This window comes from Delphinus delphis, chromosome 5 (genome assembly GCF_949987515.2).
Source record: "Delphinus delphis chromosome 5, mDelDel1.2, whole genome shotgun sequence".
In the NCBI taxonomy this organism is placed as follows: domain Eukaryota; kingdom Metazoa; phylum Chordata; class Mammalia; order Artiodactyla; family Delphinidae; genus Delphinus; species Delphinus delphis.
The window spans coordinates 46,557,528-46,575,925 of NC_082687.1; the positions used below are offsets into that span (position 1 = coordinate 46,557,528).

Sequence of the window (18,398 nt, forward strand, 5' to 3'; positions counted from 1 at the left end):
GGACAAATGTTTATACATATGTCATAATTGACATATATCCATCATTATCATATCATACGAAGTATTTTCACTTTACTAAAAGTTCTGCCTCCCCCGCATCCACCCCTGGCAACCATTGATCTTTTTATTGTCTCCCAGTTTTACCTTTTCCAGAATGTCATTGAGTTGGAATCATACAGTATGTAGCCTCTTCAGATTGGCTTCTTTCACTTAGTAATATGTATTTAGGATTCCTCCATGTCTTTTCATGGCTTGATAGTTCATTTCTTTTTAGCACTGAATTTTCATTGTCTGGATGTACCACAGTTTATCTGTTCATCTACTAAAGGGCACCTTGGTTGCTTCCGAAGTTTGGTGATTGTGAATAAAGCTGCTATAAACATCCATGTGCAGGTTTTTGTGTGGACACGTTTTCAACTCCTTTGGGCAAATATCAAGAGCATGATTGCTGGGTCATATGGTAAGAATCTGTTTAGTTTTGTAAGAGACTACCAAACTGTCTTCCAAGGTGGCTGTACCATTTTACACTCCCACTAGCAGTGAATGAGAGTTCCTCTTGTTCCACAGCCTTGCCAGCATTTGGCAGAGATTATATAATCCAGTGGTTTCCTGAGAATGGGTGCATTTCATTCATTAAGTGTTTTAAAACCTTGCATGTCTGAAAATACCTTTATTCTTCACTTACATTTGATTGATGTGCAAAATGTTGTTGCTATTGTGCCATTTTGATTCCAGGGCTTTTGTATGTGACCTGTTTGTTTCTCAAAGATTTTAGAGTCTTTTCTTTACCTCTGGTATTCATTTCAGGGTGATCTCTGCTGAGGGTCTTTTTCCCTTCATTGTGCAGGCTCTTATGTTCTTTCTTCTCTGAAATTTTCTTGTGTCATTTATTTGATCATTTTCTTCCTTCATTTTTTCAGTTCTCTCTTTCTAGAATTCCTGTTAAGTCACCTATTAAGCCTTCTGGATTTATTCTCTAATCTCCTTTAATTTTGACTTCCAATTTCCATCTCCTCATATTTTATTCCCACCTTCTGGGAAAACTCCTCAACTCTATCTTCCAAACATCTATTGAATCTTTTTTCTGATATCATGTATTTTTAAAAATTTCCAGGAGGCTTTTCTTGTTTTTTAAATCTTCTCTTTATATAGGTTTATGTTCTTTTGTGGATGCAGTACTTCCTCATTTCCGTCTAAGGATATTAGTATCAGTTTTTCAGTAATTTCTTCTGTTACCTAAATTATTGCTGTTTCTTTAAATTCATTTTTTTTCTGTTTGTTTTGATGTCTGTCTTTCATGTTGGAGATTTTCCTTCACTGTTTGGCGATCATTGGCTCTCCATTCATATTTAAGACTGAGGCCCTAAAAAACCAATGAAAAGCACTTCGTAAGGTTCACAGGATTTGTTAGCTAGTAGATGGTTAGATATTACTTTTTAACCGAGGGATCTAAAAATGATCTTAGTTTTTTTTCTTGGTCCTGTTAATTCCCTTAAAGAGCGGTTGTCTTACTACAGACTTGTAGATATAAATCTATCTGCCAGTATTCTGAGAGGTGAGTGAGGCAGGGAATCTGGGGTATCTATATATCTGTAAATCTTACTTTATGCTTATATTTTCAGTTTGCAACCTTCCTCCTGCCATGCCAGATATCCTTTTGGAGCCTAAAGTCCTTTGGTTCAATCTCACCCAGAGATTAAGCCTCTAAATGTATTTAGGGGAAAAGAACGAATTATTACCTGACTCCGTGGGGAGGACATCTGGTATTCTCACAGCTTCTACCATAAATTTTTAGCCAGTCCTCCCATTTTGCTGCCCTGTCCCTTACCCTGGCCTTCCTTTCCTCTTTATCCCTGTTAATTTCTTTAGTGTCATTTTAGTGGGGCTTCAGATAGAGCAAAAATAAATGCCAAGTCTTATGTTTAAAAGCAGAATATCTCTATGTGCATTGTTCTCCATTGCCCCTTCATTTATCTCGTTTCATTTTAGTCTTCTTGTTCCATGATTCTAATAATAGTCATTACTTACTGAACACCAGGCACTGTGCAGCATACTTTCTATAGATTATATAATGTATTCCTCACAACCACCCGCACGAGATAAGTGCTGTTATTATACTTATTTTACAGAGGAGGAAACTGAGGCTTGGAGAAGCTAAGTGACTTACAGAGTTCACACTCCAAAAACCCAGTTGTGCCAACCCTTAACCAAGAGAGCCTGAGCCTAGAACCTGTCTCCTTAGCCAGTTATACTGTATTCATTCTCTACACCACACTGTTGAATGCTGTTTATAAACAAAATAAATGGATGATGACGTAAATAGATACTCTACCTGAACCAACAGTGTATTTCATTAGGTCTTTGTGGATGAATATTATACCATTTTGGAAGTACAAAGGCATTAAAAATTATCCAATTGATTGCCCTAGTTTTAACAGGTGAGAAAATGGTAGAACCAGAAAAATTATATTATGTGATTTGATCCAAGCTCAAACACCAAGAACATGTATATATGTATGTGTATCTAAATACATACCTACACAGACAGACACATACACACAAATAATTGGTAGCTTGACATAGACGATTTTAGATGAAAGTTTCAGATAAAGGCTATTGTAGCATATAAAAATAAAAGATTTCCAGGATCGTATAATTTATTTTGTTTATATATCAGACTCTGTACACATGCACTGTAATTTGTGCTAGCTGTGCTTGATCTTCGTTGTTGAAGTACCCATGATGTGAGCAAGATTTTCAGCAAGACTTTGTAACTTTTGTCTTATTTCCTACTCACCCATTTTTAGTATACAATATAAAAATATATATATATATTCTAAACAGTATATTTTTATTCCATTTTTATTACCGCCTTCTGACAGGAACATAAGTATTATAGGAGATGGATTTGGTCAGACGTTCTCAAAATAGAGTAGTCTAATTCAAACTGAATGAGATCAAGCTTTTATTTTTAGCTTTTACATTCATCTTCTATCTTTGGAAAATGGAGCTAGGAGGAGTTGAGAAGCACACATTCTCCCTAGACATTACTTATCTTACATTATAACTCATTAGTTTGCCTGTAATGCACTCAAGGCCATTAGAGAGAACAGTATTTGGGGAAGATGGAGGTACATTAGAGATATAATTTGCAAGGTATTTTGGAAACAAATTTAACATAAAATAATTTCAGAGTCAAAATGTAATAGGAAGCTAATCAAATCACAAAACAAACCTTAAGTTTAACAACAACAGTATAAGCTTATATTCTTCCCTTGAAACCAAAAAAGCTTGTAGAAGTTTTAACCTGAAAATGTATGTCCCCTAGCAATAGCCTTAATGTGTATCCTAAGGGTCAGAGATTGGAGTGGGAGAGAGCAAGATTCTTTGACGGGCTCCAGTAACTTCAGGAAGAGCTTATATGTAGCTATTTCTTTACCAGCCAGACAGGAGTCATATGTAAAGAATGTTTTTAAATTGTTCATTTCCTAGCTATTTTCTAATTTTTAAAAGTGTATTTTTCTCATGTTATAAATCAAAATATGTTCCATATGAATCAAACAGCATACAAAAGTATTAAAAATGAATCAGTGAAAGCATTACAAGATTTATAAACATTAAAAGGAACGATTGGGACTTCCCTGGTGACACAGAGGTTAAGAATCCACCTGCCAATGCAAGGGACATGGGTTCAAGCCCTGGTCTGGGAAGATCCCATGTGCCGCAGACCAACTAAGCCTGTGTGCCACAACTACTGAGCCCGCTCGCCTAGAGCCCGTGCTCTGCAACAAGAGAAGCCACCGCAATGAGAAGCCCGCGCACCGCAATGAAGGTTAGCCCCCGCTCGCCACAACTAAAGAAAGCCTGCACACAGCAACAAAGACCCAACACAGCCAAAAATAAATAATAAATTAACTAATTAATTTTAAAAAGGAACGATTGATTATTTTGAGTAAATAAAACTTAAATCACAAAACCACCATAAACAAAATCAAAACACAAACTAGAAAAATATTTCTAATAAATAAAGGGTTAATGTGTATAATATAGAGAGTTTTTACATACCCAGATGAAGATAGCATATACTCTAAAAGAAAAGTGTACTAAAGATATGGATACAAAATTCACATAAGAAATGCATATAGTCAATAAACATGAAAAATGTTCAAACTCATTTATAAACAAATAATAATTACTGCATATTAAAGCAAAAAAAACTAACAATTTTGCATATAAAATGGTCAAATGGTAACGGGAAGGGTGCAGCATAATGGCCACTCTTGTATCATACCTTACTGATAAAGATATAAATTGATATGATTTTGTCATTTTTGCTTCCAGAGTTCACTGTTTCTTTTTTTTTTTTTTCTTTTTAAATTAATAGACTAATTTTTTAGGGTAGTTTTAGCAGAAACTAGAGAATTGAGCAGAAAGTTTAGAGAGCTCCCATAGACTCCCTTTGCCCTACCGCTCCCTCCCCCCAGTTTCTCCTATTACCAATATCTTGCATTAGTATGGTACGTTTGTTACAATTGATAAGCCAATATTGATACATTATTATTAACTAAAGTCTATAATTTACATTGGGGTTCACTCCTTGTATTGTACATTCTGTGGGTTTTGACATATGTATGATGGTATATATCGACCATTATAGTATTATACAAAATAGTTTCACTGCTCTAAAAATGCCCTGTGCTTCACCTGTTCATCTCTTCCCCCCCCTTCCCCTGAACCCCTGGCAACCAGTGATCTTTTTACTCTCTTTGTAGTTTTGTCTTTTCCAGAATATCACATAATTGGAATCATATAGTATATAGTCTTTTCACATTGGCTTCTTTCACTTAGCAATATGCTTGCAAGATTCCTTCATATCTTTTCATCCCTTAGTAGCTAATATTTTTTTCACTGAATAATATTCCATAGTATGGGTGTACCACAGTTTGTTTATCCATTCACCTGTTGAAGGATATCTTGATTGCTTCCAAGTTTTGGCAGATTATGAATAAATCTATGTGCAGATAAACATCTATGTGCAGGTTTTGCACAGACATAAGTTTTCAACTCTGTTAGGTAAATACTACAGAGCATGATTGCTGCATTGTATAGTAAGAGCATGTTTAGTTTTGTAAGAAACAATGAAACTGTCTTCCAAAGAGGCTGTACCATTTTGTAATCTCACCAGCAGTGAATAAGAGTTCCTGTTGCTCCCCATCCTTGACAACATTTGGTGTTGTCAGTGTTTGGATTTTAGCCATTCTAATAGGAGTGTGGTGTAGTATGATATCTTGTTGTTTGACTTTGAAATACCTTAATGAAATACAATGTTGAGCCTATTTTCGTATGTTTATTTACCATATACATATTTTCTATGGTGAGATGTCTGTTCCAAACTTCTACCCATTTTTTAAATGGGCATTTAAAATTTTTTCTTATTGTTGAATTTTAAGAGGTTCTTTTTTGGGGTGTATTTTAGTTACCAGTCTTTTATCAGTTATCTGTTTTGAAAAGATTTTCTGCCAGTCTGTGGTTTATATTTCCATTTTTTAAACATCGTCTTTCACAAAGAAAAGTTTTTAAAGTTAATAAAGTACAATTTACTGATGTTTTTCTTTCATGGATCATGCTTCTGATGTTGTATCTAAAAAGTCATCACTAAACCTAAGGTCATCTAAATTTTCTCCTATATTATCCTCTAGGAGTTTTATAGTCTGGAATTTTACATTTAGGTCTGTGATTCACTTTGAGTTAATTTTTGTGGAGGATATAAGGTCTGCATCTAGATTCATTTTTTTCCGCATGTGGATGTCAAGTTTTTCCAGCACCACTAGTTGAAAATAGTGCCCTTTCTCTATTGAATTACCTTTGCTCTTTTGTTGAAGATCAGTTGGCTATATTTGTGTGGGACTGTTTCTGGGATCTTTTATTTTATTCTGTTCCATCAGTCTATTTGTCTGTTCTTTTACCAGTACCACACTGTCTTATTACAGTAAATCTTGAACTTGGATAGTGTCAATTCTCCAACTTTGTTCACCTTCACTATTGTCTTAACTCTTCTGGGGTTTTTGCCTTCCCATATAAACATTAAAATCAGTTTGTCAATATCAACAAAATTTAAAGAATTATTGGGGTTTTGATTAAGATTGTATTTAATTCATAAATCAGGTTGGAAAAAACTGATATCTTAACAATATTGGGTCTTCTTATCCATGAACATGGAATATCTCTCCATTTATTTAGCTCTTCTTTGATTTCTTACATCAGAATTTTTTAGTGTTACTCATGTAGATCTTGTACATATTTTGTTAGACTTATACCTAAGAATTCTATATCTTTGGTACTAATGTGAATGGTATTGTGTTTTTAATTTTAAAATCCAATTGTTCATTGCTCTTATACAGCAATTGACTTTTGTATATTAACCTTGTTTCCTGACACCTTGCAATAATCTCTTATTTGTTCCGGGAGTTTTCTTGTTACTGTTGTTGATTCTTTGGGATTTTCTACATAGTGAATCATGTCATTTGTGAAGAAAGACAGTCATTTCTTCCTTTGCAAATCTGTACACCTTTTTTTTCCTTTTTGTTCTTTAATTAGGTCCCATTTGTTTATTTTTGCTTTTATTTCTTTTGCCTTAGGAGACTGATACAAGAAAATATGTCAAAGAATGTTCCACCTGTGTTCTCTTATGGGAGTTTTATTGTTTCAGGTTTTACGTTTAGGTCTTCAAACCATTTTGAGTTTATTTTTGTATATGGTGTGAGGAAATGTTCTAATCTCATTGTTTTACATGTGACTATCCAGTTTTCCCAGCATCACTTATTGAAGAAACTGTCTTTTCTCCACTGTATATTCTTGCCTCCTTTGTCATAGATTAATTGACTGAAGGTGCCTGGATTTATTTCTGGGCTCTCCATTCTGTTCCATTGATCTATGTGTTTGTTTTTGTGCCAGTACTACACTATTTTGATTACTGTAGCTTTATAGGATAGTCTGAAGTCTGGGAGGGTTATACCTCCAGCTTTGTTCTTTTTTCTCAGGATTGCTTTGGCAATTTTGTGGTCCCATATAAATTTTAGGATTATTTGTTCTAGTTCTGTGAAAAATGTCATGGGGTATTTTGATAGGGATTGTGTTAAATCTGTAGATTGCTTTGGATAGTATGGCCATTTTAATAAGATTATTTCTTACAATCCAAGAGCATGAGATATATTTCCATTTCTTTGAATCATCTTTAGTTTCCTTTATCAGTGTTTTATAGTTTTCAGAGTACAGGTCCTTCACATCCTTGATTAAGTTTATTCCTAGGTATTTTATATTTTTGGATGCAATTTTAAGTGGGATTTTGTTTTACTTTCTCCTTCTGATATTTCATTATTAGTGTACAGGAATGGAACAGATTTCTGTATGTTAATCTTGTATCCTGCAACCTTGCTGAATTCATTTGTTCTAATAGTTTTTGGGTAGAGACTTTAGGGTTCTCTATATAGAGTATCACGTCATCTGCAAATGTTTTACCACTTCCCTTCCAATTTGGACACCTTTTATTTCTTTTTCTTGTCTGATAGCTGTGGCTAGGACTTCCACTACTGTGTTAAATGGAAGCAGCAAGAGCGGACATCCTTGTCCTGTTACTGAATTTAGTGGGAAGGCATTCAGCTTTTCACTGTTGAGTATTATGTCGGCTATGGGTTGGTTGTAAATGGCCTTTTGCTGAGATACTTTATCATGGGTGGATGTTGGATTTTGTCAGATACATTTTCTGCATCTATTAATTTAATCATGCGATTTTTCCTCTTTAGCCTGTTGATGGTGATAGATTATATTAATTGGTTTTTGAATGTTGAACTAGCTTTATATAACTGGGATAATTCCCACTTGATTGGGGGGTGTAGTTCTTAAAATAGATTGTTGTATTATACTTAGTAATATTTTGTTGAATATTTTTATACGTATGTTCATGAGAGATATTAGTCTATAGTTTTCTTTTCTTCTAGTGTTTTTGGTTTTGGTATCAGGGTAATGCTGGTCTCATAGAATGACTTAGGAAATATTCTGTCTACATCTATTTTCTGGAAGAGATTGTAGAGAGTTGGTATAATCTTTTCCTTAAATGTTTGTTAGAGTTCAGCAGTAAACTCATTTAGGCCTGGTGCTTTCTGTTTTGAAAGGTTATTAATTATTGATTTAATTTCTTTGATAGATATAGGCCTATTCAGATTCTCTATTTCTTCTTATGTAAGTTCTGACAGATTATGTCTTTCAGGGAATTGGTCCATTTCATCTAGGTTATCAAATTTGTGGGTACAGAGTTGTTCATAATATTCCTTTATTATGTTTTTAATGTCCATGGGATCTGTGGTGATGTCACCTCTTTCTGATAGAAATTTTTGTATCCTCTCTTTTTTTCTTAGCCTGGCTAGAGACTTACTAATTTTATTGATCTTTAATAAAAAGCAGGTTTAAGAACCTGCTTTTGGGTCATTGATTATCTCTATTGGTTTCCTGTTTTTAATTCCATTGATTTCAGCTTTAAATTTTATTTGTACTTTCTTTGCTTGCTTTGGATCTAATTTGCTCTTTTTTCCCCTAAATTCCCAAAGAAGCTTAGATTATTGGTTTTAGATCTTTCTTTTTTTCTAATATGTGCATTCAGTGCTATAAATTTCCCTCTAAGCCCCACTTTTGCTATATCACACACATTTTGGTAAGTTTTATTTTCATTTTCATTTCATTCAAACTATTTTAAAATTTTTCTTAATATACCTTCTTTGACACATGTGTTATTTAGGACTGTGCTGTTTAATCTTCAATTATTTGGAGATTTTCCAGCTGTCCTTCTGTTACTGATTTCAAGTTCAGTTCTATTGTGTTCCTAGAGTAGATATTGTATGATTTTTATTCTTTAATAATTGTTAGGTTTGTTTTATGGCCCCAAATTCATATCTTGGTGAATGTTCCATGTAAGTTTGAGAAGAATATGTATTCTGCTGTTTTTAGATGAATTAGTCTTTAGGTATCAATTATATCCAGTTGGTTGATGGTGTTGTTAAGTTCAGCTGTATCCTTACTGAATTTCTGCCTGCTGAATGTTTCCATTTTTGAAAGAAGGTTATTAAAGTCTCCAACTAATTGTGAATTCATCTATTTCTCCATGCAGTTCTGTCAGGTTTTGCCTCACATATTTTGATGTTCCACTGTTAAGTGCATACACATTAAGGATTGTTATACCTTCTCAGAAAATTGACCTGTTTATCATTATGTAATGCCCTTCTTTATCCCTGATCGCTTTCCTTGCTCTAAAGTCTTCTCTGTCTGAAATTAATGCTACTCCAACTGTTTTTTAAATGAGGACCATTTTTAAAGTCTTTTAAAGAATTTGTTACAATATTGCTTGTTTTTTATGTTTTTTTGGTTTTTTGACCACAAGGCATGTGAGATCTTAGCTCCCTGACCAGGGATCGAACCCACACCCCCTGCACTGGAAGGTGAAGTCCCAATTACTGGACCGCCAGAGAAGTCCCCCGATTTTTTAAAATTAGTGTTAGCATGGTGTAACTTTCTTCATCTCTTTGCTTTTTTTTTTATTGTTTTTTATTTTTGGCTGCATTGGGTCTTCATTGCTGCATGCGGGCTTTCTCTAGTTGCGGTGAGTGGGGGCTACTCCTTGTTGCGGCGCATGGGCTTCTCATTGCGGTGGCTTCTCTTGTTGCAGAGCATGGGCTCTTGGCACATGGGCTTCAGTAGCTGTGGCACGCGGGCTCAGTATTTATGGCACGCGGGCTCAGTATTTATGGCTCGAGGGCTCTAGAGCACAGGTTCAGTAGTTGTGGTGCACGGGCTTAGTTTCTCCGTGGCATGTGGGATCTTCCCAGACCAGGGCTCGAACCCGTGTCCCCTGCATTGGCAGGCGGATTCTTAACCAGTGCACCACCAGGGAAGTCCATCATCTCTTTACTCTTAATCTATATGTGCTTTTATATTTGAAGTGGGTTTATTGTAGACAATATTTGGGTCTTATTTTTTTTGATGCACGCTGACAATCTCTGTTTTTTAATTGGTATATTTAGACCATTAACATTTAAAGTGATTATTTATATAGCTGGATTAATATGTATCATATTTGTTACTGTTTTTTGTCATTGCCTTTGTTTTCTTTCCTATTTTTGTCTTTCACTCTTTTCCTGCTTTTTTTTTTAAGTTGAGCATTTTGTAAGATTTTATTTTTCTCTCCTTTTGCACATCAATTATGGGTTTTTTTCTGCTTTTTTTAGTGGTTTTCCTAGAGTTTGCAATATACATTTACAGATAATCCAGGTTCACTTTCATATAACACTATACTGTGTCATGGGTAGTACAAGTACCTGCTAACAACAAAATAGTACTAATTCCTCTCTCCTGCCCCTTGTATCATTGTTGTCATTCATTTCACTTATACATAAGCATATATTAGTAATACATATCATAATGTATATTATATACTTTATTAATATATATGATGTACATACCTAATTGAATACATTATTGCTATTATTGTTTGAACAAACTTCTGTTAGAGCAATTAAGAAAAAGTTTTGTTCTTTACTTTCACTTATTCCTCCTTTAATGCTCTTCCTTTCTTTATGTAGTTCTGGGTTTCTGACCTTATAATTTTCCTTCTCTCTAAAGGACTTTTAACATTTCTTGCAAAGCAAGTCTACTGGCAAAAAATTCCCTCAATTTTTGTTTGAGAAAGTTGTTATTTCTCCTTCACTTTTGAAGGATAATTTTGCAGGGTTCATAATTCTAGGTTGGTAGGTGTTTTTCTCTCAATACTTTAAATATTTCACTCAACTCTCTTTTCACATGCATACATGGTTTGAAGAAAAGTCTGATGTAATTTTTATCCTTGCTATTCTATAGGTAAGGTGTTTTTTTCTTCTGGCTTCTTTAAAATCTTTCTTTTTTTGATTTTCTGCAGTTCAAATATAATATACTTATGCATAGTTTTTTTTTTTTTTTTTTTTTTTTGGTGTTTATACTGCTTGGCATGTTCTCTTAGCTTCCTGGATCTGTGGCTTGATATCTGTCAGTAATCTTGGAAAATTCTCAACTGTTATCACTTCAAGTATTTCTTCTGTTTCTTTCTCTCTTTCTTCTCCTTCTGGTATCCCCATTATGGATTTTACACCTTTATAGTTGTCCCACAGTTCTATTTTCTGTTCTATCTTTTTCATGCTTTTTTCTCTTTGTATTTCAGCCTTAGTAGTTTCCATTGACATATCTTGAAGCTCATTGTTTCTTTTATTAGGCATGTCCAGCCTACTGATAAGTCCAACAAAGGCCTTTTTCATTTCTTTACAATGTTTTTTCTTTCTAGCATTTCCTTCTGATTCTATCTCAGAATTTTAATCTTTCTGCTTACATTACCCATCTGTTCTTACAAGTCATCCACTTTTTCCATTAGAACCTTTAGTATATTAATCATAGTTATTTTAAATTCCTAGTCTGATAATTCTAAAATATCTGCCGTATTTGAGTCTGGTTCTGATGCTTGCTCTGTCTCTTCAAACTGTGTTTTTTTGTCTTTTAGTATGCCTTGTACTTTTTTGTTGAAAGCTGGACATGATGTACTGGATAAAAAAACCTGAGATAAACAGACGTTTAGTGTGTGGTTTTGTGGTTTTTTTGCTAGGAGTTGGGCTGTGTTTACTGCTTGCTGTAGCTGTAGGTGTCAGAGGCTAAAATTTTCTCAGGTGTCCTTGTTTTTGTTTCCCCTCTTGTCTTTGGGTTTCCCTAGAGACTTTCTCTTAAGGCCTTTGACATGCAGTTATTTATGTTGTAGCCTCATTATTATACAGAAGGCTTATTGATGTCGTGGTAAGGTGTGTGTGTGGGGAACACTGTATAGTCCTGTTATTAGGTCTGTCTTTTAGTGAGCCTATGCCCCTTGGGTGGGACTCTCCCAAGTTCTCAGTTTTGTTACCCCACCACCACTATCATCTTTAGGTAAGACAGGAAGGCTAGGAGGAGTTGAGTTGGGTATTTCCCTTCCCCTAGGTTGATCAGGCTCTAGTAAAACCCAAGATGTTTCACCTCTGGTTTGATATCAAGTGTCCCTTGAGGGCTGGATTTGTTAAGAAGAACAGAAGGCTCTGAGCATATTTCAAGATAGTTACTTTTCCCTTACTCCTGTCAGGAAACACAAGGGGATTTTTCTCCAGTCTTCATTCTGAGAACTGATGGGGCTCCTGGAGGTAAAGCTTACAAAAATGTGGTGGCCCTAACTTGGAGTTTTTAATTCTTAAGCTTGTTCACACTGAGCCTCTAACACTTCATCAATGTAAGTTTTTCTACCCTTTACTGGCTTCATTGGAGGATCTCTGCTCCTGGACTTCTGCTCCAGTAAGTTATAATTCTGTATATTTGCCTCCAGTTTTGAGAGTAGCAGTTTGGCCTGTGTCCTCAGTTCTCTGATGGATCTAAGGGGAGTTGATGATTATCAGTTTGTTAAGCTTTTTTCTTGTTGTGAGGAAAGAATTGGTGACTTCTAAGCTCCTTGCATATTGGATTGGACTGTTATGACTTTTCTAGATAATAGTTATCAGAAGTCCTAAAATTCCCTTTGATTCAGTAATATCATCTCTAGAAATTGATCTTGATAAAATAATGAGAGATAGGCACAAAGGTAAATGCATGAAGATATTCACTGAAGTATTATTTATAATAGCCAAAAATGGAAATAATACAACTGTCTAACAATAGGATATTGGTTTATAAAGGAAGGGCGCGAAGAAAAAAGAAAAGAAAGATAATGTCTCTACTTATATCAAGGGAGAGCATAAGTAACTAGAATGCACAGTTAACCCTTATGACATCTTCTTAGTGGCTCTATCCTAGTACTAACACATTATAATACTTTAAGTCTTATTACCTTTCTGGTCATTCTAGATCAGTAAATATGAAGCATATAAAATACTTCATGTGTTTCTATGCTAAAGGGAGAAGGAAGTGGAAACCAGCCTTTACTGAATACTTCCAATGTATACATTAAATGCTTCTCATTCCTTATGCCATCCTTATAAAGTAAGAGTTATTTTCCTCATTTTTACAGATTAGGAGATGGAGATTAAAAGAAGCATTTCCCTTGTTATAATGAAATGATCTGTTTATGCATTTGCCTCCCATATTAATCTGTATGGTCTCTGCAAGCAAGGACCAGTTATATTTGTCATTTTACGTTAGTTCCTAAGAGTGTCTGGCACATAACAGATATCCTGCAAAGTCTGTTGGAGTGTGAAAGGTAACTTGTTCTACATCACATAGCCAGAGAATGGTAGTGGCCATGATTTAAAAGCCTGTGCTGTCTTCCACTGGTACCACACTGCCTCTCTATTCCCTATCACCTCCAGAATGGGTTAGGAAGTGGTACTGGCATTTGTGTTACTATCTCTTTAGTAGTTTTAAAGATTCCCAGGGTACATTTGACTGATAAATCAATTCTTGTTTAATGCCTCTGAGTTTGTAGAGTAGTTGCCTTCATGTGATTTGTGAATTACTTTTAGTAATAACCAGACTGTAAGTATGGTGAGCTCAGGTGTTCAGCTATATGATTTAATACTTGTCCATATTCTACAATTTTGTGATTTTATGATCCTAAATTTGGACAGCCCCTTACATACTGATAACGTTTCCTGATGAATATATCCAGTGAGAATTAGTCAGTGTATCACATTGGACAGATCATGGACTTTGAAGACAAGCAGATGATGTTTTTTTATCCCAGTTGTGCCATTTACCCCTTGTGTGATTTTCAGCAAGTTGTTTAATCTCTCTGTGCCTCAGTTTTCTCATTTCTAAAATGGAAATGATGATTTCTACCTTATTGGGTGGTTTGAAGATTAAAGTTTAAATGAGATAATATATTGAGTACTTGGTACATGGTAAACATTTGATAAAAAGTGCCTCTATCAACTTATCTTGACAGTTGAAATGATGAGCCACATCTATGAGAGAAAGTTTGACTGGGACAGATATAGTCTTGAACTTGGTACTAAATACACAGAAATGCAAATTACAGGACATGGAAGATGTGTGTTATCAATAACGTGTGGAAAAGACCTGGGGAGCCTCAGCTGACTGCCTACTCAGTCTGAGTCAGCAGTATTATGTTGCAGCCAAAAAAGGTTTTAAGGATAGCACCCAGACCAAGGAAGGAGACAGTTCTCCTCCCTTCTGCTCTGGTCAGATTCTCCTTGATTTCTCTATTTCATTTCTGGGCATGAGCATTTAAGAGAATCATTGATTAACCAGAGTCTGTTAAAAAGAAGCACAACCGGACTTCCCTGGTGGCGCAGTGGTTGAGAGTCTGCCTGCCAATGCAGGGGACACAGGTTCGTGCCCCGGTCCGGGAAGATCCCACATGCCGCGGAGCGGCTGGGCCCGTGAGCCATGGCCGCTGAGCCTGCGCGTCCGGAGCCTGTGCTCCGCAACGGGAGAGGCCACCACAGTGAGAGGCCCGGGTACCGCCAAAAAAAAAAAAAAAAAGAAGCAGCAGCACAACCAAAGTGGTGAGAAATCATGAGACCATGCTACTTAAAAGAGTAGATGAATTGAGAAGATCTAGCCTGGAGAGTGTGTTAGAAAGTGTAGGTGGGGGAGGGGAGGTTGGCATGATAAAATAAGTATCCATTTCTAAAAGGTTATCATGTTAAATTGTTCCCTCATAACACTAGGAGATAAAACTATGACCAGGGATGGAAGTTGTATGGAGGAGATTCAGTTTAAGCCTTTCTTGCAAAGGGTTAAAGCTATATGAAAATTAAACTGCCTTCCTTGGTTTTTGGTGATCAAGTAAATGCCAGATAAGTATATTGCTGGGATGCCGTAGAGAAAATTCATCATCACTTCTGACTGGAGATTGGACTAGAATTAAATGATCTTAAAGACCCTTCCAACTTTATATTTTTGTGATTTTATATACAAGCAAAGTATGGGTTATTTGAAATGCAGCGTATAAAGGCGGAGATGGTCGAACCAGTCCTTGCCTCTATGAAACTTACATTTTAATTGGAGGAACAACACAAATTTTAAAAGTTTTAAAGAGTATTAGGATGAAATCACAATAAGAGAATATCATAGGGCTGATTATGATTAATTGTTAAGTTAATGTTAATTGAATACTTTTCAACCTTGTATGTTTTGTAAAGCACCAGTTACTCTCAAAGAACATGAGTGTCATGATCCTGGGAGTGGGGAAGGAAGCATATTTACATGTTTGTATGTTATTATACTGATAAGTTATAATAAATGTCAAGGGCTTAAAATTTTTAATGACAAAGCTTATTAAGTAAACTTTCTAGTGGGCAGAAGATATGAAGGTCCAGGTGTTATATTGATATCTCAAGGTTAGAACTAAAGTGACTGAATATTGCAATAGAATAAGGTTTTTGAAGTTTGTTTTTTTTTTTTTTTTTTGCAGTATGCGGGCCTCTCACTGTTGTGGCCTCTCCCGTTGTGGAGCACAGGCTCCAGACATGCAGGCTCAGTGGCCATGACTCACGGGCCCAGCCTCTCCGCGGCACGTGGGATCTTCCCGGACCGGGGCACGAACCCTTGTCCCCTGCATTGGCAGGCAGACTCCCAACCACTGCGCCACCAGGGAAGCCCTGGTTTTTGAAGTTTTATTCCACATTAGATATGATGTCCACCAGGGCTAGGACAGGAACAAAGCCAGTGTTTGTTTGGTGAAATTGGATCTGCTTAGAGACAAATGCTTTTATTTATGATTAAGAAACTTGTTCAGCATGTGTGCCATCAGCGGGTATATGGGAAATCTCTGTACCTAATACTCATTTTTACTGTGAACCTAAAACTGCTCTCAAAAATAACGTCTATTAAAAATGGTTCAGGGCTTCCCTGGTGGCGCAGTGGTTGAGAGTCCGCCTGCCGATGCAGAGGACACAGGTTCGTGCCCTGGTCCGGGAAGATCCCACATGCCGTGGAGCGGCTAGGCCCGTGAGCCATGGCCGCTGAGCCTGTGCGTCCAGAGCCTGTGCTCCGCAACGGGAGAGGCCACAATAGTGAGAAGCCCATGTACCACAAAAAAACAAAAACAAAAAACAAACAAAAACAAACAAACAAAAAAAATGGTTCACATCTTCATATATTTTAAATTAATGAAATCGAATTTCATAATTTAATGGAGTCTAATTTATGAAATTCTGAACTCATCATGTAATTTCTAGGTTAAGGCGACCATCAGTAAACTGGAAAGATCATAATTACCACACATTCAGTTAGAACTCTTGACATCTTCAGCTGGATATTTTATGTGGTTTATCAGTGGTGGTAGGAAAGGAAGGGGAATGTGAGCGTTATACCAGTAACATCAACACCTGGTTGACGTGGACCCTAGAAAAGTAATGCCCAAAGAACAAAAATTTTGCAGTGTTCATCCTTCAGCAACCAATCCGTGTGGCAGGTGTAACTCTGCCTTGGGACAGACACTTCTGGCTAAAATAGCTTGATGATGCTTGATGCCTCTCTAGCCATGAACATCCTCCAACTAAGTCCACCTGCTCACCAGGGCAACTTCTGACTAATGTTCGGTTTCCTCTCTTTTTGTGCCAATTGGGAACCTCTGTACTTTTTCTTATATTATAAATATTCATTGAGGAATACTATCTATTTGAAAATCTTTTTTATATTATTCTCCAACTAACACAGTTTGAAAATACTGGATGTCTCTTTCCTCATCAGTAAAGTGTTGGGGGTAGATTGACTCATCGCTAGAGAGTTCCTTACTTGTAAAGTTCTGTAGCTTTATAAAATTAGTTCAGCCCTTAACAAAAGTATTGGAATTATTTTGCCTGGATGTAGTTGTAAATATTTAATGGCATGGTAAGATGTACATACCGCATTGTTAAAGTTAAAAAATAAAAAAGGATTTAAAAATAGATGTGTATAGTTTGATCCTGTGTTTATATATATGTATAAATAGGTATACACACATTTATAGATTAGATATAGCACTGTGTGGATTATTGATTGAATATTATTGATTATCCCTGAGTAGTAAGATTACAGGTTTTTTATTTCCTCTTCTTTCTCCTCCATAATTTCTGTTTACCAGTTGAATTAATTTTATAGTAGGAAATGGCATTTGAATCTGAAAAAAAACAGTGTCCTTGTCTTGTAAATTGTTTTAATTCAGCACTCTACGAAACCTAATACAAAGGAAGATCCAACGAGGGACTTGAAACAGCTTCTCCAGGAGTTGAGAAGTGTGATCAACGAGGAGCCACCCGTGCGCCTGGGCAAGAGCGAGGAAGACGGGAGAGCACCATCTCTGGGGTTCTCCTATGTGGCTGTGTAAGACTGAGTGTACTTGACAGTGGGAAGGCTTCTCTAATCAGTGGGTGGCGATCACGGTGTCTATGTGGTACAGCTTCTGGGGGGTTGAAGTTTCAGTAACTTTGAGGGGTATCTGGACATTACCAGGGAAAACAAAAGTGGATGAGTTAGCAAAAGTAAAACACCTTGACATCAAGAGAAAATAATAGCAATAGTTTTCCTACTCAGAAATTAGTCAAGGCAACGTGTTACCCAAAGTTACATTCATACAGTAATTTATAGTTCCCAACAGATGTCACATTCATAATCTTATTTGATTGTCACAACAACTGTCTGTTTGAGACAAGATAGAGCAGGATTTATTTATCCCATTTTAAAAATGAGAAAAACACAAGTTCCAAAAGGTTGACTTACCTACAACCACACATAGTGAAGCTAAAGCTCAAACCCTGAGAACTGCATAACTCTCCAGGTATAAGCTAATTGGAAAGCTTTGGTTCTGTAGGCATTAAGTCTAGGCAATGACTTAAATTAATAAAAGTCGTATCCAAAAAAGGATTCAACCAGTCCACCAGCCACTGCCTGCACGTACCTGCAGAAATCAATGAGATCCTCATACTCTTTTCAAAAGTGTTTTAAATTTTTAATGTGTGCTATTATTAAGTCAGCTTAGAGCATTTTAATATGGTATATACTATATTCTTAGCATTATAATACTAATTATATGTTGTTAGTATTATAATAACCCATTGTAATTTTGTTTTCTGGTTATATGGCAAATATCTCAAAATAATACTTTCTGACATAATACTTTTATATAAACAATCTCCATTTTCTTAAGATGTTCAGTGTTTCTTAAGATGTTAGTGTTTATTAACCTGAGGTAGCAAAATATTAATTGGATTTGTCTATTTTTTATTAATAATATTATTAATAGTAGTAGTAAAATATTAATAACATTAATTAATTAATAATTATTAATTAATTATATTAATTATTAATATATTTAATATTAATTTAATATTTATTATATATTATATAGTTTATTATTTATATTTTATTTT

The 18,398-nt window shown here is 35.6% G+C and overlaps 1 protein-coding gene across 1 annotated transcript in view; it reads left to right on the forward strand.

Moving 5' to 3' along the window:
- The window catches only part of CCDC158 (coiled-coil domain containing 158), a 75,944-nt gene that overhangs the window by 34,394 nt on the left and 23,152 nt on the right, over nt 1-18,398 (forward strand). Inside the window, exon 16 of the mRNA XM_060011693.1 lies at nt 17,195-17,352. Coding sequence (XP_059867676.1) covers nt 17,195-17,352 — 158 coding nt within the window. The remainder of the gene's footprint in view (nt 1-17,194; nt 17,353-18,398) is intronic.